Source organism: Oncorhynchus masou, chromosome 5, assembly GCF_036934945.1.
Source record: "Oncorhynchus masou masou isolate Uvic2021 chromosome 5, UVic_Omas_1.1, whole genome shotgun sequence".
NCBI lineage: Eukaryota > Metazoa > Chordata > Actinopteri > Salmoniformes > Salmonidae > Oncorhynchus > Oncorhynchus masou.
Window position 1 is genome coordinate 19950044 of NC_088216.1, and position 25764 is coordinate 19975807.

The 25764-nt window shown below is 44.0% G+C and overlaps 2 protein-coding genes across 5 annotated transcripts in view; one reads left to right on the plus strand and one right to left on the minus strand.

Moving 5' to 3' along the window:
- Nucleotide 1: 1 nt before the first annotated feature.
- On the plus strand, nt 2–8380 carry LOC135536479 (nuclear distribution protein nudE homolog 1-like). 2 transcript variants are annotated; one of them, XM_064962821.1, is made up of 9 exons: nt 2–167; nt 558–692; nt 1139–1292; nt 1740–1888; nt 2241–2377; nt 3112–3282; nt 3813–3898; nt 4119–4270; nt 6596–8380. In XM_064962821.1, the coding sequence occupies exons 2-9, from the start codon at nt 607–609 to the stop codon at nt 6690–6692; spliced, it is 1032 nt and encodes a 343-aa protein (XP_064818893.1). In that variant the 5' UTR covers nt 2–167; nt 558–606; the 3' UTR covers nt 6693–8380. The 2 variants fall into 2 exon arrangements, with proteins under 2 accessions (XP_064818893.1, XP_064818891.1); XM_064962819.1 differs by having other exon boundaries at nt 3–129.
- Nucleotides 8381–8430: 50 nt separating this feature from the next.
- Nucleotides 8431–25764, minus strand: part of LOC135536425 (myosin-11-like) — a 43277-nt gene continuing 25943 nt past the window's right edge. For 2 of the 3 annotated variants that reach the window (XM_064962771.1, XM_064962765.1), the window contains 33 exons: nt 25332–25475; nt 24651–24746; nt 24364–24482; nt 24000–24152; nt 23611–23784; nt 23208–23381; nt 22972–23086; nt 22544–22737; nt 21781–21902; nt 21493–21562; nt 21124–21284; nt 20718–20826; nt 20455–20586; nt 20014–20220; nt 19705–19842; nt 19072–19195; nt 18602–18773; nt 18105–18317; nt 17320–17464; nt 16793–16999; nt 16431–16535; nt 16071–16223; nt 15503–15751; nt 14996–15208; nt 14557–14769; nt 14218–14379; nt 13357–13485; nt 13162–13250; nt 12816–12939; nt 11828–11953; nt 11502–11693; nt 11204–11376; nt 8431–9711 (listed from right to left, as the gene is read on the minus strand). In XM_064962771.1, coding sequence (XP_064818843.1) covers nt 9576–9711; nt 11204–11376; nt 11502–11693; nt 11828–11953; nt 12816–12939; nt 13162–13250; nt 13357–13485; nt 14218–14379; nt 14557–14769; nt 14996–15208; nt 15503–15751; nt 16071–16223; nt 16431–16535; nt 16793–16999; nt 17320–17464; nt 18105–18317; nt 18602–18773; nt 19072–19195; nt 19705–19842; nt 20014–20220; nt 20455–20586; nt 20718–20826; nt 21124–21284; nt 21493–21562; nt 21781–21902; nt 22544–22737; nt 22972–23086; nt 23208–23381; nt 23611–23784; nt 24000–24152; nt 24364–24482; nt 24651–24746; nt 25332–25475 — 5033 coding nt within the window. In that variant the 3' untranslated portion in view covers nt 8431–9575. Of the gene's footprint in view, nt 9712–10810; nt 10850–11203; nt 11377–11501; nt 11694–11827; nt 11954–12815; nt 12940–13161; nt 13251–13356; nt 13486–14217; nt 14380–14556; nt 14770–14995; nt 15209–15502; nt 15752–16070; nt 16224–16430; nt 16536–16792; nt 17000–17319; nt 17465–18104; nt 18318–18601; nt 18774–19071; nt 19196–19704; nt 19843–20013; nt 20221–20454; nt 20587–20717; nt 20827–21123; nt 21285–21492; nt 21563–21780; nt 21903–22543; nt 22738–22971; nt 23087–23207; nt 23382–23610; nt 23785–23999; nt 24153–24363; nt 24483–24650; nt 24747–25331; nt 25476–25764 lie in introns of all 3 variants that reach the window. The other variant, XM_064962779.1, reaches the window with a different exon arrangement.

Consider the following 25764-nt stretch of genomic DNA (forward strand, 5'->3'; position numbering starts at 1 on the left):
GCGTCATCCTCTCAATCCACCAATGGTGTGCTGTAAACGCGGGGATGTAATTGTTTGGATTTGGGTAGAAGGGCAGTTTATTTCCTGATAGTGTTTTGCTATCTATGTTATTGATCTACTGTTTGCTAGGTAGGTAATATTACATTTTCTTAGCTATCAGCGTCCAGGTAAGCATTCTGCCGTATATTTTACTCTCTGAAAGTCGGAAATCTTCACTATCGTGTATCGCACAACAGTTTATATGTTATTCACGTAACGGTTGTGATGTCGCTAAACTAGCTAGTTAACTAGCCAACATGTTAAGGTATTTATTGAATAGGCTAGCTAAAGTAACTGAATAGTTATCTGATCAAACTGGACATTCCAACGGGCTGTAAAAAAAAACCATAGCTATCAAGTGTCTAACGTTACCGAGCTAACCCTACTGGGCTAAGTGTCAACATGCATGCAAGCATCATGCATTCCATTGTATGGTTAATTGATCTCCATAGCTAGCTAGCTAGACAAACAAGAGCCTGCCTCAACATGACCAGTGCCATGTTCCTTCTTTACTTTAGATGTTTTACTAGGTTTTGTGAAACCATAGAGTCCGCTGTAACGTTAGACATGGGGGAGCCCAAGACGCCCAAATTTGGGTCCATAGAAGAAGAGCTGAGTTTTTGGAAGGAGCAGTCAGACAAACACCAGCAAAGGTAAGGAATTCTACCAATGGTTGGCCTAGATGTGTGGATAATGGATAGAAGTGAAACAATCTGAATCTGTATCTCTGAAGTTGTCCCTAAGTGTATATCTAGGAAGTTTATCATATATAAATCCTAAACGGTAATGGCTAGAAGGGATCCAGTTTAACGTCAAAAGTGTATTTTTGTGTGTGTGTGTTTAGCTAGCTCTAAACCTTTTCCTAACTTTAAGCAATTTCTCCTAACCTGCTGTGTAAGTTCGCCTAACCTGCTACGAAAAGTCAAATCTGATGTTAATTTGACAAAAACTGGATCCCTTCTAGCCATGACCATCCTAACATCACCCTGTAACAGAGGGAAAAAATGGAATCTAATCCTAGATCAGAATTCAGTGGCGATTTCCTTCTACATAGTTTAGCTATGAAGGTTAGACATGTTTTTTACGTGTTTGTGTCCAGGGCTGAGGAGGCACAGGAGGAGTTGCAGGAGTTCCAGCAAATGAGTAGGGACTATGAGGCGGAGCTGGAGACTGAGCTGAAGCAGTGTGAAGCACGGAACAGAGAACTACTGTCGCACAACAACCGGTTACGCATGGAACTGGAGAACATCCAGGTTAGAACCTAGAACACCTGTATTGTCGAGGCCAACACTACTCATATTCTGTAGTCTTGCATCACCAGGTCATATTATCTCGTATACTCTGCATCCCATCACGTAAAGTTTGGGCTCCATATTCTGTATATTTTAGTAGACTTCAAAGCGCCTTCTGTGTCTTGAGTTGTCTAGTAGTACACACACGGTCACTCTAGATCATAGCCACCATCACCAGGGGCCCTGTGGGTTCATTACCATGGAGCAGCTGACTTCTGAGCAACTATTTATACTGCTGAGTCCAGAGGGAAGGTTAAAGAGTACTCATTGAGTACTTGATTGTGCTAAAAGCCTTAATTTCTGGGGCCTGGGGGACAGTCAAGGACAAGCCTGTGAAGGAGAACATCATCTAAGACCACAAATGAGCAGCAGACATGCATCAAAAATAAGTGTTCTGTGTTTTTGCAGGAGAAGTACGAGGCGCAGCACTCTGAAGCGTTTAGGCAGATCTCATTGTTGGAGGGAGACCTGGAAGAGACCACAGCAGTCAAGGACCAACTCCAGAAGTACATCAGAGAGCTAGAGCAGTCCAACGACGACCTGGAGAGGGCCAAGAGGTCAGTCTGGACACTTTGACCTCGACTTGGTTGTTATTATTGTGGCGTAATGACACTGACTGTTGTTATGTTGATGAGGGTCTTTCAATAACTATGTTAAAAAAGCCTGTCTCTGCTGGGTTGTCATTGTATTGTAACTCTGAAGTGTCTGTCTGACACTTCTTTATCCAATCACCCTAATGAGATTGGTGTGTCTTGCCAATGTGTCCAGCCAATGTGTACCCATTTTGTCACAAACTTCATAGGCCTACATACAGATTCAACCATGTCTGTCCTTCCACTCACCCTGGAGGATAGGATGTAATTTAAGACGTAACCATAGTAACTGACTGACCAATGTCCTGTCTCGCAGGGCGACCATCATGTCCCTGGAGGACTTTGAGCAGAGGATGAACCACGTGATCGAGAGGAACGCCTTCCTGGAGAGTGAGCTGGACGAAAAGGAAAACCTTCTGGAATCTGTCCAGAGATTAAAGGATGAGGCCAGAGGTTTGTGTGTGTAAGGGGGGGGTATGGAGGTCAGTGTGTTTCTCTGTGTGTGAGAGAGAGAAGCCAGAGGTGAGTCAGTGTAATAAGAAACTCAAAGGTTTTCATTTCATGTTCTAATCAAGAACAGCTGATTTTGCCAGATTTAGTTACCAGTTTCAAAAATATGTGCAATTTGATAGTTGACTGACATTGTAATATCAGGATGATCCAGCCTTGCCCATTGTATTCCTCAAAAAGTAAGCAGAGCAAATGTGAGATTGAGTTTGGCATTATGTGTAGAATTTACAGCTATAAAAGTCCTGGCACAAGTCCCGTACTGTTTTTTAATGGTCTTCAAGCTTATATATCATCATATTCATGATGGGGGTCATCTTAAGTTATATACTGTAATTGTATTTGGATTAATTTACCTTTACCGAGTGCCTTTTATGAAGGTTTTTGATTACGGGAGAAACACGCAATAAAAACCTTCATGAAAGGCATCAGTTAAAAGTAAATTCATCAAATACAAATATAATTTTTACATGTACAGTATCTTAAATTATCACGTTTTCATGAATTTGATACATAAGCTTGATGCCAATTAAAAAACATGATCCAGGAAGTAGGTGGGACTTCCATTGCGTATTGGTGATTACTTGTATTGACGTTTTCTATATTTGTACTGTAGTATCAATGTCACAAATGTCCTCAGTATTGAGATCTGATCTCTCTTCTCTCTCTGTGTTGGGCAGATTTACGACAGGAGCTAGCTGTACAGCAGGTCCAGGAGCGACGCCCCCCCAGTAGCCTCTCTAAAGAGAAAGACAGGACCGAATCATCGTCATCACGCTCCACCATACTGACAACCCCCTCCAAACCACTTGGTACATTCCCAGCAACCCCAGCCTCAAGCATTCGTCGAGGTGGGTGAGACTAATGGTAGCGGTGTTGTGGGTTAAACTGTAATAATGACATGACTTTTTCCTAATTTTAAAATATAATTTAATGATGGTGGAATCCCTTAGTCAAAGACAGTACAGTATGAAGATATAGGCAAAAAATGCTTTTCTAATAGAAATCCCCAATCACACTTGTAGGCGATGCCATGGCGACGTTGGCTAGCTAAGCCCGTGCGTAGAAACACGTCATCGGGTTTAACGGCGCGTGAGCAGGCCGTCAAATCAATGGCAATCCTTCGATATGAAGTTATTTTTGACAAATGAAAACAATACATTTTCACCAGGTTGGAATAATAACATGTTCAACGACTTAAGATACTGGCTCGAATCATGGTTGTGCATTTAGATTCAGAAAATGTACAACTTAAGAAGAATTTGCCACCAAACCCTGGCCTGGTCTGTTTTGCGATATTGCCCTCTGGCTTTAGAAACTCTGTGCCTTAGCTGTAGTTTGCTGTTGTGATATGTGCTAAATGTAATGTGTTTGTGTTTAGGGGATAACCTAACAGGAACTCCCCTGAGTACGTCGGCTCGCATATCTGCACTCAACATCGTCGGGGAGCTCCTAAGAAAAGTCGGGGTAAGAAACATTGTCTTAGTCGGACCTATGCATTTAATACCACCCTCATCACCATGAACCTTCAATGATGTATATAATAAAATAACTAATTTAATGACTTAAAGGAAAACGCCATACAAAAACAATATTGTTTGGAATTTTCCTTTTTAATGCATCTCCATTTCTGTGTCTGATGATCTCAGACTGTAATGCAACTTATTTCCCCTCTTGGATGCTCTAGAACCTGGAGTCCAAGTTGGCGTCTTGTCGAGACTTCGTGTACGACACGCCGCCGAAAAGACCGGCTCTTCCGTCGTGTCCCGGTACCCCCTCTGCTATAGAGGGAGGCACAGAGATCCAGGCCTGCAGCATGAGCCCTCCACACTACGACAGGTAAATGGGTCACAATGAGAATCATATATATATATACAGTGCCTTGCGAAAGTATTCGGCCCCCTTGAACTTTGCGACCTTTTGCCACATTTCAGGCTTCAAAAATAAAGATATAAAACTGTATTTTTTTTGTGAAGAATCAACAACAAGTGGGACACAATCATGAAGTGGAACGATATTTCAAAACTTTTTTAATAAATCAAAAACTGAAAAATTGGGCGTGCAAAATTATTCAGCCCCTTTACTTTCAGTGCAGCAAACTCTCTCCAGAAGTTCAGTGAGGATCTCTGAATGATCCAATGTTGACCTAAATGACTAAGGAGGATAAATACAATCCACAATGTGTGTAATCAAGTCTCCGTATAAATGCACCTGCACTGTGATAGTCTCAGAGGTCCGTTAAAAGCGCAGAGAGCATCATGAAGAACAAGGAACACACCAGGCAGGTCCGAGATACTGTTGTGAAGAAGTTTAAAGCCGGATTTGGATACAAAAAGATTTCCCAAGCTTTAAACATCCCAAGGAGCACTGTGCAAGCGATAATATTGAAATGGAAGGAGTATCAGACCACTGCAAATCTACCAAGACCTGGCCGTCCCTCTAAACTTTCAGCTCATACAAGGAGAAGACTGATCAGAGATGCAGCCAAGAGGCCCATGATCACTCTGGATGAACTGCAGAGATCTACAGCTGAGATGGGAGACTCTGTCCATAGGACAACAATCAGTCGTATATTGCACAAATCTGGCCTTTATGGAAGTGGCAAGAAGAAAGCCATTTCTTAAAGATATCCATAAAAAGTGTTGTTTAAAGTTTGCCACAAGCCACCTAGGAGACACACCAAACATGTGGAAGAAGGTGCTCTGGTCAGATGAAACCAAAATTGAACTTTTTGGCAACAATGCAAAACGTTATGTTTGGTGTAAAAGCAACACAGCTCATCAACCACAACACACCATCCCCACTGTCAAACATGGTGGTGGCAGCATCATGGTTTGGGCCTGCTTTTCTTCAGCAGGGACAGGGAAGATGGTTAAAATTGATGGGAAGTTGGATGGAGCCAGATACAGGACCATTCTGGAAGAAAACATGGAGTCTGCAAAAGACCTGAGACTGGGACGGAGATTTGTCTTCCAACAAGACAATGATCCAAAACAAAGCAAAATCTACAATGGAATGGTTCAAAAATAAACATATCCAGGTGTTAGAATGGCCAAGTCAAAGTCCAGACCTGAATCCAATCGAGAATCTGTGGAAAGAACTGAAAACTGCTGTTCACAAATGCTCTCCATCCAACCTCACTGAGCTCGAGCTGTTTTGCAAGGAGGAATGGGAAAAAATTTCAGTCTCTCGATGTGCAAAACTGATAGACATACCCCAAGCGACTTACAGCTGTAATCGCAGCAAAAGGTGGTGCTACAAAGTATTAACTTAAGGGGGCAGTTTTTGATTTGTTAAAGTTTGAAATATCCAATAAATGTCGTTCCACTTCATGATTGTGTCCCACTTGTTGTTGATTCTTCACAAAAAAATAGTTTTATCTTTGTTTGAAGCCTGAAATGTGGCAATAGGTCGCAAAGTTCAAGGGGGCCGAATACTTTCGCAAGGCACTGTATATATGTCTCGTTGTGTGTATCTCGATTCAGCTTACTTAGTAGTAGTATTTATTAGGATTCCCAATTAGCTGCTGCCGAGGCAGTGGAGACTTCCTGGGATCCAAACAGGAATCAAAACAAATTAAATGCATAATATACACTGAGTATACCAAACATTAGGAACACCTTCTGCACCCCCCACCCTCAGAACAGCCTCAATTCGTTGGGGCATGGACTCAACTTCTGTATGGCACACACATACACAATCCATGTCTCAAAGGTTAAAGTTTTTTTTTTTTAAGCTATCTCCCCCCCACACTGATTGAAGTGGATTTAGCAAGTGACATCAAAAAGGTTCATAGCTTTCACCTGGTCAGTCTCATGGAAAGAGCAGGTGTTGTTAATGTTTTGTATACTCAGTGTACAAGGCACAACATTTAGCAGATGCTCCCATCCAGGGTGACCCACAGCAAGTGCATTCAACTCAAGATAGCCAGACATCTTAACTAAAAAGTACTTTCCTCTCCATTTAGACTTCTACTGGTCTGAGAAATCAACTAAGATGGGGGAGGATGTTCAGCTGGTAGTGTAGTGACAACTAATGGACATGAACTGGGTGGGATCTGTTGTTCTGGTTCCTGTTGCTCATAACATTCTGTCTGATGTTCTACATTGAAATTAACTTGTTGATTTATGTGTTCCTCATCATGGTAGACGTTCTGTCTTTCAGTTTGGTGAAGCGGTTAGAGTTTGGACCTGCGCCTCCTCGGGGGATCTCCTCCCACGGCTCCCAGTCACCATCGGGGGGAGTCAAGATCCTGCTATGAAATGAGGGTCTCCCCTGTCCCCCCTCCCCACACTGGACTACCGATCAGTAGGGCTTTAAACTGTGTCCCCTTCTCCCTACCAGCTGAACATCCTCCCCCCTCAGACTATGAACCAGGAAGCCACTCCCTCTATCAACTTATTTGCTGCATGGACTCTGCTGAGAAGAACCACTGAGTCATGATGCTACAGTTTTATTTTATTAATTAATAATAGTGAGGATTTCTTGACCCCACTGCATGTCCTCCTGCTGATCCCTTGACCCAAGTCCTGCAATGACAACCAACCCTGCTACTAACCCCCCCCTTATCCTTCTTGTACCCACGTTCTCTGATTGGACTCCATCTTGGATTCTTGTGCCAACTTTAGCAGAAGAGTGAAGTTGGTCAATAGTTGGTGCTGTTAGCCTTTAGCATTGCTGCCTTTTATCAATATATCACCACCACATGTAAGTTTTGCCTAGTCATGATTCCTTTCTGTACGTCTAACTCTATGTCCGTTCGAAGCTAAGCCACGTGCTTAGAGGCTATACGTGTAAAGTGTCAGAGATAAGTTAGGCTAGCTTTACCTTTTGGAGAATGTGTATTCCTTTCTTTGTGCTGTGTTGTCATCATCTGTAAAAGCTAAGGATGGTCTGAAGTTTGGGTACTACTACTTTACAGGTCAATGTTTGAGTTAAAAACAATGGTTTATTAATGTATGAAGATACTTTCTTTTAAAAGGTCTTCTACCTGGTAACTTGAAAAAGTATTTTGTGAGAAATGCACAGACTAGCTAGCCTATACCCTGTCATGCATTTGCAGAATGTTTTATAAGGTAGGCAATATATAGGAACAGAAAGTACATTAACTGAGAATCTCAAATGTAGTCTAGGTCTTTGGCAAAAACATTTGCCATTTCTTCAGTGTTTAAGTTTGAGATTCTCACTTTTTATTTTTTTTTATTATGAGTTGGAGAGTTAGGGGGTACCACTGCACTGCTGACTGTATAGAATCTATATTAGATGTTTCCAATAGGAAGTGGCCTAAAGACAGCTTTGGTTCAGTTTGAGCAGGTCAGTCGACCCAGAATTCCTGTCAAGGCTGATCTTATATCAGATCAGGGAGTTATCAAAGATGGCAAGATAGCAATAATAGATTTGACAGACTAGAGTTCGATTTTACAGAATAGGGTTGAGAAAGCACAGTTCATACTATATTTCCAAAACCATTATGGATGATGCCTTGGCTACACTGTTAATGCTGGACAGGTGAATTCTTTACGCACTGTTTTAGCCTTATGTCTTTCCAATGAGGAGCAATAGTCCAATATCAAGGACATGACACTAGGGCATGTTACTACTCAATGACGTTTGTACTTCCTAACATATGCGCTTTATCCAATTCCCCTGTCATGTTCATGATAAAGGAGTTGGTTAGAACACAGATTTGAGACCAGGATAATGTCTACAAACAACTGTTACAGCAGCTGTTCTTATGGAAGTACTCTGCTGTTGTGTATGAACTAAGGACCAGGAAGTACCGTTTGTAGAGCTTCTTTTACAACTGTACATGCGACCGTTTGAGTGTTACTAACTTCTGTCTGGATTTACATTGAAATGTACGCACCTGAGGTGCTCAACCTGTTGACCTGTTGGTTTGCAATCCTTTTTGTATCAAAATGAACACATAAAATGAACATTCTAAATGTGCTTTTGGCAATATCATTCAGGATGTGGAGACAGACAGTAGATGAATACGGTTACTTTTTTTACTTATTTATTGTGCAGGTGGTTCCACATTTTATAGATTTGAAGAAGTGGCATGTAAACGTCAATTGAGTAAAAACAAGACAGAACATTGTTGTAAAGGTGACCAGTGGTGGGAAACTAAAATATATTTGTTGAATATGCATCTGGACACACAAAATGGCCTTGATGGTATGACACTATTCCTGCTGATGATATTCTACTTGGCAAGGTACACAACTGAAAAAGTACCTGTCTTGTTGATACGTGTGTATTAGACTTTAGGAACAAGAAAAGTCTGATAGGAATATGTAGGTGAAAGGGGTGACTAGTTTTGGTTTCTAAAAGTAGGAAGTTCTGCTACCCATACTTGACAGTCAGAAAAATATTCAAAGTATGAAATATATGGTCGATTCACTGTCCTTACCATAGACAACAGAACAGTTGCTATGGTTGCAACCATGCGCCAATATTGGGGCAGCTATTCTGAATACAAAGAAAACACATTTGGACTACATCAGTTATTTTTTTAGCCGGGTGGGTATACCATTTGTCATAGTATACATTGACCTTCTATAACGATCTTAAGAGTTAAACAGCAGTGTAGAAGACGGGACAAGTCATAATGTCGTCATAGAAATAGAATGAAATGACTGCTAGATGTATAAATCTAGAAATACAATGTGATGCCTATAATTAATTAGGATTTAAAGTGACGAATAGTAACACCTGGATTTATCCTTCCAGATGAAAGGAGAATAAGGAACAACATGTAACCTACATACCTTCGAGGGGTACAACATTATGCTAAGGAAGTATCGTAGGGACAAGTAATTCAGTGCAGTACAAAACAGTGGAGCAAAAGAACAAATCACACTAACATCCCAGGCACTAAAATTAAACTAAATTAATTATTACGCCTTTGTCTCTTATGCCTCCATTTTGTCTGTTTTGAATTGTGAAAAGCCTTATGTTCTCTGAACGAGAAGGCAGTCAATATGTGACTGATATAGAGAATCATATTTGGAAGTGATATGAAAGAAAAAGGTTGAAGTCACTGTGTTCTTTGGTAAAGCAGGTCTGTCTGGCACCAGTAATACTGAGTTTGATTGGTTGGATGCTTGTAATACTGAATTTAATTGGATGGTTTTGGGCTCTTCTACTCAACAGACTTTGTTCCGTTGTAGTCCCCCTGCGAGTCCCCGTCTTCTTCTGACGCGTCATCGATGACCCCTCTCCGGGCACTGCCCCCGACACGGCGTGGTGCGCTGCTGAAAGAGGGCTCGGTCCCGCGCCTGAAACGCAGACCGACAGACAGCACCGATGCAAGACACACAGACATAGGACACACAGATGAGACGAGCTATGGGCAAGACCAGTCTAGGTTGTCCTGAGGTTACCAGGAAATGTTGGAGGACGTTTTGCTCCCTTGGTCTGTGTCTGTATATCACTCTGCCTTTATCCACCTTTTTGTTTTAACAAGGTAAAATGGATGTCTAACAATACCTACCAGACAGGTTGTGATCGTCACTGTTAATAAAGTATTGACATCCTATTACAATAATAGTCCCACTTTAAACAATGCACAACTTAAAGGCTTTATATAGCCTACATAAATCTGTGAGCGTATGTCATAATAGAAATGGTGTATAAACATTTGGCAATTCACCCTACTCTGGTTGTCACGCCACCCTTTTTAGAGTATGACATGCTTATAGATGATTTATGTAGTTCTTATGAGGCCTTTGCATGTTATATATAAAGCCTTTATAAAAGTTGTGCTTCGTTCAAAGTGGAACCACAATGGTCTATTAAGTTCAAACTGCATCCTTTCATGAAACTTGTCTATTATGTTTTGTTAGGCTTGAGTAAAAAAAAAAAAAACTCGTGTTGAACACGAGGAAGATTAAATGGCATCGCTGAAATGCAGAATGTGTGAGATGTTATAGTAACAGTAGGCACGCTGCACACCGGCCGGTTATATCTTTAACTCATTTGACTCCCGTCTAGACGAACACTAGTCTGGTCCCAAAACTGTTTGTGCTGTATTGTCAACTCCGATGGTCACCGGAGACCATAGGATTTGGCAAGACAGCACCAACAGATCTGGAACCAGGCTAGACAGAGAAATGAGTTTAGTTTAGGGCAACTAAACCAAGCATGGAGAAAAATATGGTCACCAGTAGTAGAAAGACTAAAACGGAAGTGCAATACACTTTTCTTGCACTGTTTCAGACTATGAGCTCAGAGGAGCTCCATTGAAGATATTGACCGATAAACCATATTTCACTCTTTCAGGCGGAGAAATTGCACAGTCAGTTGGACAAGAGTGCATGGGGGTAAGTTATGGAAAGTTAAAATGAAAATGGTGATAAACTTTGAGCGCAGAGGTACCTGCTACGTTACTCCTTGGGTTCTGGGATTGGGTTGCCTCTGCAATAAAGATTCAAGAAAGGCTTTGATTTCCAGAGCACTCACCATGGTGTTGGAAACAGATGTACTGTTCAACTTATTATCTGCAAGCCCCAAAAGAGTACTTTATGCTCATTTGCCCATTGGGAGATGATTTAATTGTGGTTGGCGAATGGTTGATTTTGTGAAATGCCAGTGTAGTTGCTGTAAATCTACACAGTGTTATATATATTGGACCTGCCTTGATTTGGGGTGGTTATCCTTTTCTATCGAGTGATTTGAGCACAGTGAAACTACAGTACACAGGAGAAGTCAGGAGCAGGGACTCTTGCCAAAGACACCGCCCTGACTCTGGGGTCATGGGTCACACTGTACCTGAGTTTGCTCTTGAGGGAGTTGACCTCGCGGCTCATGGCATCGTTAGCCTCGGTGGACTCATCCAGCTCCCTCTGCAGCTTCCTGCGGGCAGCTGTGATGCGCTGAGACTCCTCCTCCGACTCCTCCAGCTGGCGCTTCAGCTGCTTCATCCGCGTGTTGCCCTTTTCTGCCTGGGGAGGAGAGGGGGAAAGGAGTAAAGTGGGGGGGGGGGGGTTCATAAGAGTGTCGTAACACTGCCATGAGCAGATAGGAAGAAGGTGTTCATAAGACTGGTGTCAGCATGACAACAGCATACCTGTTCCTTGTACTGTTCGGCCTGTTTCCTCTCGTCCTCCACCTGGATCATCAGATCTTTCAGCTTTTTGTCCTTCTGGCGCAGGCCCTTGGCTACGGCCTGCTTGTCTCTGCTCTCCTGCTCCACCTGCTCCTCCAACTGAGCCACCTTGGCCTCCAGGGCGGTGATGGATGACTTGAACTTGGACTTGACCTGTTCAGAGATGATAGAAACCGATACCCCATAAATTAACGGTACACTACACGCCCACTAAGATGGACCGGAAAGTAGGGACACTTAATATTTTCTCAATGGGGAGCAACCCTAGTAAATCTACTATCTCTGACCTGGTTCTCCATCTCCTGCAGCTTGGCCTTTAGGTCTTTGTTCTGCCTCTCCATCTGCTGCCGGGCGCTCTCGTTCTTCTGGGAGGTGGTGCGCTCGGTCTGCAGCTCATTGTTCAGCTGGTCTACCTGAGTGTGAAGAGTGGTCAAGATGTGGTCACCGACACTGGGAATTCAAAACTTGGTCACTGAGGGTTAAAGGTATGGTCAATGTGGGTTCAAAGCATGGTTGATAAAAGGTCAAGTTGTAGTTCTAGTGCAGGGCTGCCCAACCCACTTCCTGGAGATTTCCTTATTTTTTTTTAAATTTCACCTTTATTTAACCAGGTAGGCCAGTTGAGAACAAGTTCTCATTTACAACTGCGACCTGGCCAAGATAAAGCAAAGCAGTGTGACAAACAACAGAGTTCCATATGGAATAAACAAAATGTACAGTCAATAACACAATAGAAAAAAAGTCTTTAAACAGTGTCTGCAAATGGCGTGAGGTGGTAAGGCAATAAATAGGCCATAGTAGCGAAGAAATTACAATTTAGCAAATGAACACTGGAGTGATAGATGTGAAAGTAGAAATACTGGTGTGTAAAATATCAAAAAATGTAAATACAAAGAATATGGGGATGAGGTATGTAGATTTGATGGGCAAGCTGCTCAAGATAGCTCGGTAAGCTGCTCAAGATAGCTGACGTTTAAAGTTAGTGAGGGAGATAAAGTCTCCAACTTCAGCGATTTATGCAATTCGTTCCAGTCATTGGCAGCAAAGATCTACTGTCCTGTAGGTTCAGTCCAACCCTAATTTAGCATATCTGATTCAGCAATTGAAGGTCTTGTTGAGCAGCTAATTAGTTGAATCAGGTGTGTTAAATTAGGGTTGGACTGAACCTACAGGACAGTAGATCTCCAGGAAGGAGGGTTGGACAGCCCTGTTCTCGTGTGTTTAAGGTGTGGTCACTGTGTTTCAGGTCGTTAGGAGGGGTCCTGCCAGTCTAACCTGTTGAGTGCTCTTCCTCAATCTGTCGTTGAGGATCTCCATGTTACTGCTCTCTTCCTCCAGCTCCTCCTCCAGCTGGGAGATCTTAGCCTCCAGACGACGCTTTTCATCAGACAGGGCTGACCTGGAAACAGCACACAGGAAACAGTCAGTCACACAATGAATGCTCCCCTACATTACCACACAATGTTTCAGTTGCACAATGCTCCACTACACCACCACCTAATGCTGCGTTCAATTCACCATTTCCAATTCATTCCACTTATTTGATTGTGGAAAATTGTGAAATACAAGAGGCATTATAATGCTGTTAACATCACATTCATTTAGTAAAGGTTCTACTTACTTTCCAGAGGTGTTGCTGGCTAGTTCATCAGACAGCTCATCCCGCTCAGCCTCTGCTTGTTTCCGTGCCCTCTCAGCAGCAGCCAGCTCCTACACACACACAATAGCACTCTGGTCAAAAGTAGTGCACTATATAGGAAATAGAGTGTTATTTCACACTTTGCCATTCTATCTACAGTGAGCCAGGCTACGTTACCTCCTGAATCTGCATGAGCTCAGCCTCCAGACTCTTGGCCTTCCTCTCGCTCTCCTTGGCCGTACCCAGCACCTCTTCTCTGGCTGCACGGGCATCTTCCAGTTCCCTCTGGAAGTCCTTCATCTGGGCCTGGAGACGGAATGACATAGTTACATTATACATTTAAGTCATTTGGCAGACGCTCTTATCCAGAGGCATCATAAGGCTTTCATAATGCTTTATAAGGTGTGATGGGTTCTGACTTCTAAACTTGAAATATGAAAAATCCTTGTTCATGGTACTGAGGGAGAGAGGGGAATGCAGAACGGTTACATTCTGTCAGAACATGTTATAAATAGACATCAGGTATCCTATGGAAAGGAGAAGACTACAGTCTGGTACAAGTCAAGAGGACAGCCGTGAGTTGGGGAGAAGTGAGGAATTTGGGCAGTGGTCAGGTCAGATGAAGTGAGAAAGAACATGCATCACTAACTTCCCGTCTAGCAACAGAGATGTATTGACTGTCCAGATGTGTAAAGGAGGGACTCCGCATAGGAGGAATGTTTAAATACCAGTGCTTGTGTTAATGTCTTTGTCCTTTCCGCTGTCTAACCAATTGGGTGAATAAACTTGGTCAGAGCTTTTCATAGTTGTCCATTAGGTTCTAAATGAACAGAGTAAAACTAACAGGTTTTATGTCAAAGCCATAGCCAAACCTCACACTAGCTGGATTCATTTTACACCATGAATATCAGTTACATAAGGCTACATAAGGCATGCTACATATGACTAAATAAGGAATAGGCTGTCATACTGCTACATAAACACAACAGTATCACTGAAAGGTAATGTGTTACAGTATCGTCGTTCGCTCCAACTCACCTGGATCTTGCGCAGCTGTTTGATGGCCTCGTCGCGTCCCTTGTTGGACATCTCTATCTGTCCCTCCAGGTCCTTCATATCCCCCTCCAGCTTCTTCTTGGCTGCTGCCGCCGTGGCTCTCTGCTTCCTCTCGTCCTCTAGCTCCGTCTCCAACTCACGCACCTGGGGAGCACACATACAGAAAGCAATGGTTGAGCACAAGCTCAATTCAGCAACATTTGTTGCTGTGAATGTGTGTCAGTATTGTGTAGCTCAAGAGTGGCTTGAACACCCTGGAGAGTTAATCCCATGAACCTACTACTTTTTCTGTCTCTTTACAGTGTTTCCTTCTTTCCCTACCTGCTTTATGAGCTGTCTCTTCTTCTCCTCTCCCATCTCGTCACGTCCCACCAGGTCCCTGTCGAACTGGGCCTTCAGGGCCTGCATGTTGACCTCCAGACGCAGCTTGGCGTCCTCTGCAGCCTGTAGCTCGTCCTCCAGCTCCTCCAGCTGGGTCTTCATCTCCTCCACCTGGGCCTCCAGTCCACGCTTCCCCTTCTCCAACTCATGGACCTACGGATGGGATGGAGGGGTGGATGGGTGAGGTTGGACATGCCTGCCACCTATTGGTGGTTTAAGAATATTGCCATAAAAAAAGGTGATTAAACCGAGTCCTGGATTAAAAATCAGGCTCAATCTCCATGGAAAGAGGCACCATTGAAAGATACTTTTAGTCCAGGACTCGGCTTGGTCGGTAACTGGCCCATAGATTCTAGAGAAGTTGGTTGTCCACACTCACACTCTTGCCCACGTCATCCTTAGAGCTGACCAGGTCTTCCATCTCAGTCCTCAGGGACTTGTTGGCTCTCTCCAGCTCCTCCCTGCTCTCCTGGGCCTCCTCTAGAGCACGGGCCAGAGACAGGGCCTTGGTCTCCTTCTCCCTGGCCTCTGCCTCAGCACGGTCCCTCTCATCAGCGTACTTACTGGAGATGGTCTTCTCCTCGGCTAACATCTGGAAGAAAGAGGGAAGTGGAGAAGGTAAGTTCAGATGACTTTCAAGTACACGGCAGAGAAAGTAGTTAAAGAGAAGTCTTTTTTTGTTGTTGCATGATTTAAGTAAATATTTTCTCCTTATTTACATTCTCCTACACCCCGTTTATCTTTAACATGCATCACAATTGCCCTTTGATTAGTGTCAGCATTTTGATATGTCTGTTGTACCAGCAGGCAAAACTGGTTGGCATTGTGTCATTTCCATCCCTATAATGTTATGTCAACCAGTTTTGTAGGTGGTTGGTTGACTGACCTGGTCAAACTTCTTCTGCTTCTTCTCCAGGTTGGAGACGATGGTCCTCTGGTTGTCCAGGTCCATGAGGATGTCCTCTAGCTCCTGCTGCAGACGGTTCTTGGTCTTCTCCAGCTTGTCGTAGGCAGAGGCCTTCTCCTCGAACTGGGTGTTGGACGCTTCCAGGTCTCTCTGAAGACGCTTCTTGCTCTCCTCCAGGAGCTCATTGTTGCCGGCCATTTCTTCTAGCTTCTTCTTGGAGTCTGACAGCTGGTGACACAAGGAAAATAGTGTATGAATGTACTTTCTTCATGTTTTCATTATTTGTTCATTTAACTGTTATTTTACCAGGTTAGTTGACTGAGAACACTCTCATTTCCAGTTAGTCTTCATTTTAAGTGGATGCTGTATTTGACTGTCCCAATACGCTAACTCCGAGTGACCACTACAATCTCTTGTTTTGGGAACATAATGCACAGGAAATGTCCACTTGAAATGGTAACAAGATGGATCTCTTCACATGCAGCATCCATCTCAATGAGGTTTTACCGTTTGACTCCTGTCTCTGACCCGGTGTGTGAACTCTGACCTGTATGTTGAGGGTGGACACGTGTCTCTCCACGTTCCTCTTGGCCTCCACCTCCTCCTCCAGCTGTTCCTGCAAACTGTTGCGGTCGTCCTCCATCTGACGCAGCTTGGTGGAGAACTGCAGCTTCTGACGGGTCTCCTCAGCCAGCAGCTCCTGAGGAGGGCAGAGACAAGGTCAAAGTTCAGTAACAAACGCCAAACAATGAGCGCTACATACAAGATATCATAAACCAGTATTGAACCACACAGAGCAGTTACGGTGAGTCATTTTGGTAATTTCTCACTTAAAATATACTTAAAATGAAATGTTAGCTTGCATGAATATGCAGTACAGAATAAACAGGATGTATTGTGTGTGTACTTGTGTGTCTTGGACTTGGGCACTGAGGGTGGAGACATCTTTGCTCAGCTTGATGTTCTTCCCCTCAGCTTCATTCAGGAGGTTGGTGACACTCTCTAGTTCAATCTGTGTAGAGAAAGATGGGATATTAGTCAGTATCTCATCTAGCTAGTGAATCTTGTCTTCTATTTCTAATGGACTATTTAATCCAGTCATCTATTGCATTGTGCGTCATTCTACATAACGAATATCATTCTACAAAGAACAGGGTCCCTGTGTGGGTCCATGGTGTTCCAGCAGGTCCACATTTTTTATGAATTATGGCCATATGGGCTCTGTGTGATGACATCATCATTGTGCGACCCCTCATCGTCGTCACTCACAGTGATCTTGGAGCAGCGCTCTCCCAGCTCGCCCTTCTGCTTCTCGCTGTCGGTGAAGCGCGCCTGCAGCTCGTTCAGCTGACCTTCGACCTTCCTCTTCTTGTTCTCCACGTCCTGTTTGGCCGTGGTCAGGGAGCGCACCTCCACCGTCAGCTCCGACGTCTCCTTCTCCAGGGCCTGCTTGGCCTTGTCCAGGTTAGACTTCACCTGGGGGACACAGAGAGGAAGGGGATTCAACCAGTCAATGGAAATACTGTATAATGTAGGAAAGGCCCACACAGCATCTAATATATGTTTTTTTCCATATCCTGAAACCAGAGTGCTTATACATAGAGCTTCCATAATAGAACGGTAAAATGGATCCTGTTCTGTGGAAGATGGATTCATGCACACATGAAATTATCATATGCTTCAGAATGTAGTCTGTTAGAGTCACGTCAAATCTGGCAAGTGAGATGATGCTATACAATCAGATACAGAACTTTGGGCACTTGAACAGGCCTAGTAGTGTAGCTACATTTCCTTACCCGTTTGGACTGCTCCAGCTGCTCTGTGAGCTCCTCTACAGCCTGGGTGTGTTTCTGTCTCATCTCCTGCACCTGGGCCTCGTGGGTCCGACCCTCGTCATCCATGGCCTTCTTCAATAGGTTCACCTCCTGTTCTCTCTTCGCCCTGCAGAGATGAGAGGATGGATTGGATGGATGTTGGTGAAAGAATGAATGGATGGATGATGAATTGCATGAGTGATTGAATAGACCAAGTACTACCCTAAACTGTATGAATATACAGACAAATGACCAAAATGGCTACGTTCCAATGTCCATTCACTAAGAATATATTGTTTCATACTAAGTGGTATGCCAGTGTGAGGGCCTCCCGGGTGGCGCAGTGGTTAAGGGCGCTGTACTGCAGCGCCAGCTGTGCCATCAGAGACTCTGATGGCACAGGGAGGTCCGTGGGGTGATGCACAATTGGCCTAGCGTCGTCCGGGTTAGGGAGGGCTTGGTCGGTAGGGATGTCCTTGTCTCATCGCGCACCAGCGACTTCTGTGGCGGGACGGGAGCAGTGCGAGCTAACCAAGGTTGCCAGGTACACACGGTGTTTCCTCCGGCACATTCATGGCCATCAGTTAAGAAGCAGTGTCAACCTTCGTCTCTCCCGAGCCCGTACGGGAGTTGTAGCGATGAGACAAGATAGTAGCTACTACAACAATTGGATACCACAAAATTGAGGAGAAAAAGGGGTAAAAAAAAAAAAGTGGTATGCCAGTGTGGATATTGGAACAGAGCCACTGCCTAGTATTTGTACTCACCGAAGCTCCTGCTGGGTAGCAGTGCTGTCAAGTGTATCCTCCAGCTCAGACTTGAGGGCCTCCAGCTCCTCTCCCAGGTCCCTCCTGGCCTTCTCAGTCTTGTTCCTGGCCTGGCGCTCTGAGTCCAGGTCCTCCTGAAGGTCTGAGATGTGGCCCTCCAGCTCCCGGATCTTCTTTAGGGCATTGTTCTTCTGGGCCATCTCGTCCTCTAGCCTAGGGGAAAAAGGTGAACATTGATGAACATTGTTTATATGTTGTTTATACATTGTTTGTGGATGATTTCAAGATAAAACTTATTCTGAGCTGATGCTAATATCAATAGATGGCACTGTTCCATTTGGTGCTGTGTTTTAGAGGTCATATACAAGTATAATGTGGACTTTATCACAGTATCATGTGAGGACCTATAAAACAACTGAAGGGGGCTCAAAAGGAAAGAATAATGAAGTGACAAAATTACTAAAAATAAATATCAAAATCCAGTGTTTGTTGCCCACCTGGCCAGAGCAGCCTGTAGCTCCTCCTCCTTCTTAGCCAGCTGGGCTTTGAGCTCAGCGATCTGGGCCAGCAGGTCGGCTATCTGCTCCTGGAGGTCGTTAGACTCCGCCTCCAGCTTACGCTTTGCTTTGTCCAGCTCCTGCCGACCCTTCTCCTCCTTCTTCAAACGGACTAGAGAACAAAAGAGAGTAACCTTCCATATATTTATTTATGGATGAAGATGTGTGTAGTGGCTGAATAGCTTCAATATGTTCTTCAGACAAACTTAAGGACAACACAGATTGATTATGATATAGGATGCTACTGTATGGATATGGCTAGTTTTTCCTGGTCACATGGTCAGGAAAACCCCCAAAGCCACTATTTGTAAGGACAAAGATGTGCATTGTTGCTTGATAACTGAATAGGTGTGGTATCCATTGAGAGTGGTTTATTTGATGTCTGGATGGGGTAAAAGATTGATACGAACCCTCAAGTTCAGAGATCATCGACTCGTGTTTGTTCTTGAGCTTGGTCAGGTTTTTGGACTTCTCTTCCTCCTCTGCCAGGTTGGAGCTGAAATCTGCTAGCCTCTCCTCCATTAGTTTCCTCTCCTAAAACAGGGTAAACATGGTAAACAAACCGGTAAACACACAGTGTAAATCCTAAACGTCATACCCCAGCTTTCATCAAATGCCGACTGAGTGGACAAATGGAAAACATGATCAACTGTCATTATTTTTTTTTATTTTTTTTATTTTACCTTTATTTAACCAGGCAGGTCAGTTAAGAACACATTCTTATTTTCAATGACGGCCTGGGAACAGTGGGTTAACTGCCTGTTCAGGGGCAGAACGACAGATTTGTACCTTGTCAGCTCAGGGGTTTGAACTCTCAACCTTCTGGTTACTAGTCCAACGCTCTAACCCTGCCGCCCCGAATGATCAATTATCAAATCTTCATTGGACCTAGAGACTGCTTATTTTATGATGCTTGAGACATAAAATGGTAATTGACACACTAGTCTCTCTTGATATACGAAAACACTCAAATGTTCCTTTAATGGCCCATAGCCTTGACAATATGTCTCATATGACGCCTGAGACATGGTACTATAACTGACCTTTAACAGCTTGGTGTTGTGGTCCTCCATCACTAAGACATCGTCCTCTAACTTCTTGATCTTGCCTTCACATGCTACCTTCTCCAGCTGCAGCTTCTGACGGGCATCCTCCTCCTCCTCCAGATGCTCCTCCAGGTCCTAAAAACAAACCAAGAAGAACTGAACTGCCAGACTTAGGATTCAAACCAGCAACCCTCTAACCTACCGCCATGACATAACATGACTGGCACAAGCCTAAGCAACACACACCCTGAACTCCAAAATACAAAGTCAAGGTGACACAGAAGGAAAGAAAAAGTTCAAACAAACCTGCATCTGTTGCTGCATCTTTTTCTTGTCCACCTGCAGGGCCTGAGCGCGGTCTTCCTCCTCTTCCAACCTGGCCTCCATTTCATGGAGGATCTCCTCCAGCTCCTGCTTTTTAGCGGCCAGACGCACCCTCATCTCCTCCGCCTCTGCATACAGCTCGGTCTCAGCCTGCAGCTGCTCCTGCAGTGCGTTCCTCTCCTCCATAATCTGGATAGAAGAGGAGCCAGAGAAAAAGCAAAGAGCTTAATAGAAAGAAAAGTGTAGGGGGCCCAACACACAACCTTGTGGTACACCAAACTTTTGAGTTGATGTTTTTATTTCATAACACTTCTTATGTAAATGCCAATACTTTCTGTGAGGCAATGAAATTGGTGGAAAGGGTTACAATAGTAATTTAATTAAAACAAATATCGGTTCCTGGTGAATGAACCCTATACATACTGTTGTGTGTTTCAGGCTGATCTCCTTCAGTTCTGATTCGTACTTCACTGCAGACTCCTTGGCCTTCTGCAGCTCCTCATCCTTCAGGCCCATCTCCTCCTCCTGGCGGGTCACTTGCAACAGAGGCTTGACCTGCAGGTCAGAACGACGTGACTTGGTCAACACTGCATCCGCCACCAAAGTCTAAATCTGATGTCCTTGGTAAGTAGGACAGACATCAATTAACGGAGTGAGTTGAATAGTTCATGTTGTTGAAACTCTACCTTGGTGAAGAGTCTCCACCACTGCCAGTTCCTGAGTTTGAGGTAGGCAGCACAGTTCCTCTGGATCACCTTCATGGCCATCAGTTGCTGCTGTCTCTTAGCAAAGGCCCTGTTAGAACACAGGAGCAGAACCAACATTGACCACTGTAATGTAGCATTTATTGGCTCATAAAAGCCGTTTTCACTGATTCAGTTTCAATTGTGGACTGTGCTAATAACAGCCTACATAGTGGCACTTTCGGAACCAGAATCAGAAAAAGTCTGTCCTGGAAACGTTACATTGCGACGTCCCCTGAACTTTCGCTAACATTTAGGGGACGTTCCCAGGACAAGCTGGGTAGAATTGATATATAGACGGAGGGCTTTATTGTATTAAAGAAGTGTCAACACTGAGGCCATTGCTCACTTTCTGGCCAGGAAACCTCTAGCCTGGGACTGGAAGGCGATAATGACCACCGTAATCTTCAGATCTCTCTCCTCCTCGAGCTGGGCCAACACGCCGGTACGGAAGAAGATCTTACTCTGACCAATCCGGTACAAGTTGGGGTCCAGATCCAGGTGCTTAATCTACAGAACCAGGAAATGGGACAGAAAAGGAATGTGAGAAAAGGGGAATTAAGCTTGGTATGTGGCAGAGTTGGTACCAGTTGGTTTCCATCTTGGTACTTGGTGCCTTGGTAAAATTCCAGAGAAGAGAATATGTCAGGCTGTTTTTATAGACTTGATATGATACGTTTCCTGATGCTAGGGTTTGGAAATGGCTCCACTTTCTTACCATGAGACCACAAGCCTGTTTGCCATCCATGAATCCCTTGGGGATAGCACTAGCTGCCAGGATCTCGTAACTGTAGAGTGAAAATATTGAGACAGAGACAAAGTCTGATTGAAGAGAAATGTTTACCACAGGCTGTGTTTGATACATGCCAATGTTGAATGCACTGGATAGTAGGCAATAGTATAGCCTGGTTAAATCAGACTAAACTGTGAAACCATGGTGAGCGACAGTGTCCAGGCTGGTTTAACCAGGCTAAGGCAACAGATTCTTCCATTCCAGACTACTCACCGCTGACGGAACTCCTGGAAGAGGATTCGGTTGGGGAACCCTTGCCGGCAGATACGGATGCCCTCCAACACACCGTTGCACTTCAGCTGATCCAAGACCAGATGGGCGTCCAGTTTCCCCGCCTAAGGACAACGGGTCAGGATATAGGATTAATGAATATAATTACATTTGCTTTCCATATTGTATACAAACATCAATTTGTTACAAATACCCAAGCATAGCAAACACTAAAGTAAGGGTGAGATTATTTACGGCTCCTTACCTTACGAATAGAAATAAGTACATAAAGTTATTCTTTAGATTTGTTCTAAAAAGTTTAAAGGTTGAAAATGGAAAAAGTAGAAAAAGCAGTTGGAGAAGAAAATACTTAACACTCCTTCACAACTGGGGGAGAAACACTTCATTCCATTCAAATGTCCTAAATTGCATTTATCAGGCAAACAGGGCGTCTTGCCGCTAATAAGGTATTTTTTCTCCATTTTATAGAGGGAGTTGCTTCCACCTCTCCTCAGCATCAACAAACTACAGTTCAAAAGAAATGGCCCTACAAGGGGAACAATAGTGGTGGACTGAGGTAGGCTGGAATTGAATCAAATAGAATTCAAATTGAATCAAGTGGATTTCTTCACTCCACTAAGACACTGGAAACAGGGTGAAGGGAATCACACTCGACTTGCAGCCTAATAGACCTTTGTTCACAGCTGAACGTTCTATTGAACAATGGCCACATTCATTGTGAGTAATGTCTATGCCTAGTGCCTACCCTCTTCTCGTGGTTAGGGATGATACATCTGACAAAGTTGGGCTGGGTGTTGTGCAGCGTGGTCATGAGCTTGGCCAGGGACTCCTTGTAGAGCTGACCCACGGTCCGGAACATGCCCTTCTTGGTCTTGGAGCCGCTGGGCATGGAGCTGTCGGACATCTTGGCCATGGTCTCCAGGCCCACCACGCGGTCCGCTGAGTCACATTCATGACAGAGAGGGGGTTTGTTTTAGGATTTGGGTTAGGTTAGGACACTGGCAGCCTGTATGCCAAACATGACACCAGTTGGCTAATAGTTCTGGTTCCACGCTTAGGAGGCAATATTTTCAATCAGAGCTATTCACACAAAATGAAAGGGTATATATCCGTCTTGAGGCTCCATCTCGATGCTAAAAAGGCAACTGGTAACTGGAGTCCAGGGGAACTTACCATCTTTCCAGAGCTCCTGGATAAACGTGTTGGACGAGCCGTTAAGCAGTGCTATGACATTGTCGTTGAGCGGGTCCATGTTCTTTGTCAACCAATTATCAGCATTGTAGTCCACCTACAGGCAAAGCACCACACAGTTCTTGTATTTGTATGTGATCCCTGTGAGGATTGAATCCACAACCTTGTCCCCCTTACCCGCTTACTGAGCTGCACAGCACCACAAAGATGATAGATACCTTTCCAGCATAGTGATGCACAGAGAACACTGTCTTGCTCTTCAGCTGTTTGGGTTTGCTGAACTTGATGTGGCTGGCCTGGGTGTTCATGAGTTTCTCCACGAAGGAGACGTCTGTGGCTTTGGGGAACCAGCACTCCTCATCCAGCAGTGCCAGAATACCAGGAGGATTGTTCTGTGGAGAAACATAATTCAAATAAATATGTTCCTGGTTTCTTAATATATCTAGGTAAGGTTTTCAGGACATAGATTAAGCTTAGCACTGAACTAAAAAGCTCTTTCAATGTAGAATCTACCCTGAGAATGATATTTAGTCTTGGACTAGGCTTAATCTGTATCTATTTAATGTCTTGAATGCATACATTTTACACCTAAAGTGTGTTTTTCACAGTCTTCCCACTCACCGGCCTCTCAATGAGCTCAATGCAGGGCTGCAGGTCCAGGCCGAAGTCGATGAAGCTCCACTCGATGCCCTCCCTCTGGTACTCCTCCTGCTCCAGGACGAACATGGTGTGGTTGAACAGCTGCTGCAGTTTCTCGTTTGTGTAGTTGATGCACAGCTGCTCAAAGGAGTTATCCTGCAAGATGCAAGAGAAGGGAGAGAAGAAGAATTTGAGTTTTCACCAAAGACAGTTTGGTGTGCCGCAGGGTTGTGTGCTAGGCCCCTCAAGTCTTTTCCTTCATCTTAATAGCTCAACTTTGACGTATAGCATGTAGCCCAAGTCTTATCCAAGATATCGTACATACAACCCTATGAATCCTTCCATGCAATCATATGAATCCCCTCACTCACCTCAAAGATCTCAAAGCCAGCGATGTCAAGGATTCCCAAGAAGGATGCTCCCTGGCGTTTGGTCTTGTCCAGAGCCTTGTTGACCCTAGCTAGCAGCCAGCGGAACAGACGCTCGTACATAGCCTTGGCCAAGGCCTCGATGGCAAAGTCAGCCTGGAGGTAACAGAATAAAATAACTGAAAACTAAACATAGTTTAAAACAGTCTCAAATTCAGCCCAGCAGTATGGCCTATTCCTGGACCAAAAAGAAGTTTTATCTGAGATTCTCATTTGAATATGTTTTTTAGTCCAGGAGATAAAATCGGAGTCTGGGAAACAGGCGAGCAGGACTGTCTGAATTTCAGCCTGCCAAAGCAACATGTACCTGCTCTTTGGTCTGTGCTTTCTGTACCACCTCTCTGCCCACTTTGATGCGAGGTGTGAGGATGGCTCTGGTGAAGTCTACCACGTTGATGCCCTGGAGGTGGCACACCTTCTGAGCCGCTGGAGAGGTAAGAAACAAACACACAGAAAGAAAGTAGATGTGATATTGTCCTACACATTAATTTAATAGAGCATGTACTACATTTAATATAAGTGGCATAATACATACCATATTCATAGCACAACATATAACAACATAATATATACATAACTTGTGCACTATCTAACCTGTGTTATCAGGCATGGTGGCCTGCTCCTGGTTCCTCTCCTTCTTGAACTCTATGTTTCCCAACTGCAGCACCGTGGAGCACACCTTCAGGATGCCTAGAGGACACAGACAGCACAGAGAGTACAGAGAGTACAGGTCAATTACAGTAAGTACAGGGACAAATCAAAATGGCCGCCATGACATGCCATATTCTATGCCTCGTCAGCCTAGCTAGTCAGTCACCATTAGCTATCTAAGATCTGCACACCTAGTTTACTGTGTCTAATGTATTTGACATGCTGATGTAGGGCCACCGGGTTATCCTGACCATGTGATCTTGAAGAAAACACCCTAGACCCAAGTCATAGCCTGGTTATTCCTGAAAGTTATATCATATAACATTGTAGTGGAACTGCCCTAGTAATGAAGAGTTTGTTGTGATTGAATAGAATGGCCCTGGACTGTAGCCTACCTATCCCCTCATCCTCAGTGAGGCCATGCTATGCATGGTCTCATGCAGGACTTGTTAAGGTGATTGAATAATTGTTTGATGTACCAATTCATTTTTTTGTTGATTCAATTAATTAACTACTTATACTTTTGTTCTCGGTGAGGCCCATGATGTTCATGAACATACGCAGGACTTTTTGTGGTGATTTGTTGGTTTGATAAATGGATTCATTTATTGATTGATACAGTACCGGTCCTCTCTTCCTCAGTGATACCCATGATGTTCATGGCCTCCATGGTCTCCTCGTACATCTCGTCATCCTGCTGGCCCGAGATCGAGACATGGCCCGCAATCAGGAAACGGTAGGCGCTGAAGTTCTCCAGCAGAAGCTCCTCTGGAATGACAATGATTCAGTGTGTTCAATTGTGACAGTTCTAGAAATTCTAGCTCTAAGTTCAATCACGTACAGGAGCGCATCTGGGAGAACAATGGTTGAGGGTTTTCATTGATGAAGTGGAGTGTTCTAGAAATTCGAGCTCTATAGTATCAAGAAATAATAATATTTTATTGTGTACAGAATGATTCTGCGTCTGGGGTCAATGGGATGAAAAGTATGACTTCCACAACTGCCTGTCCTGCACTACAAATTAAATATCCTACTCTCCTTCACCATGATAATAATC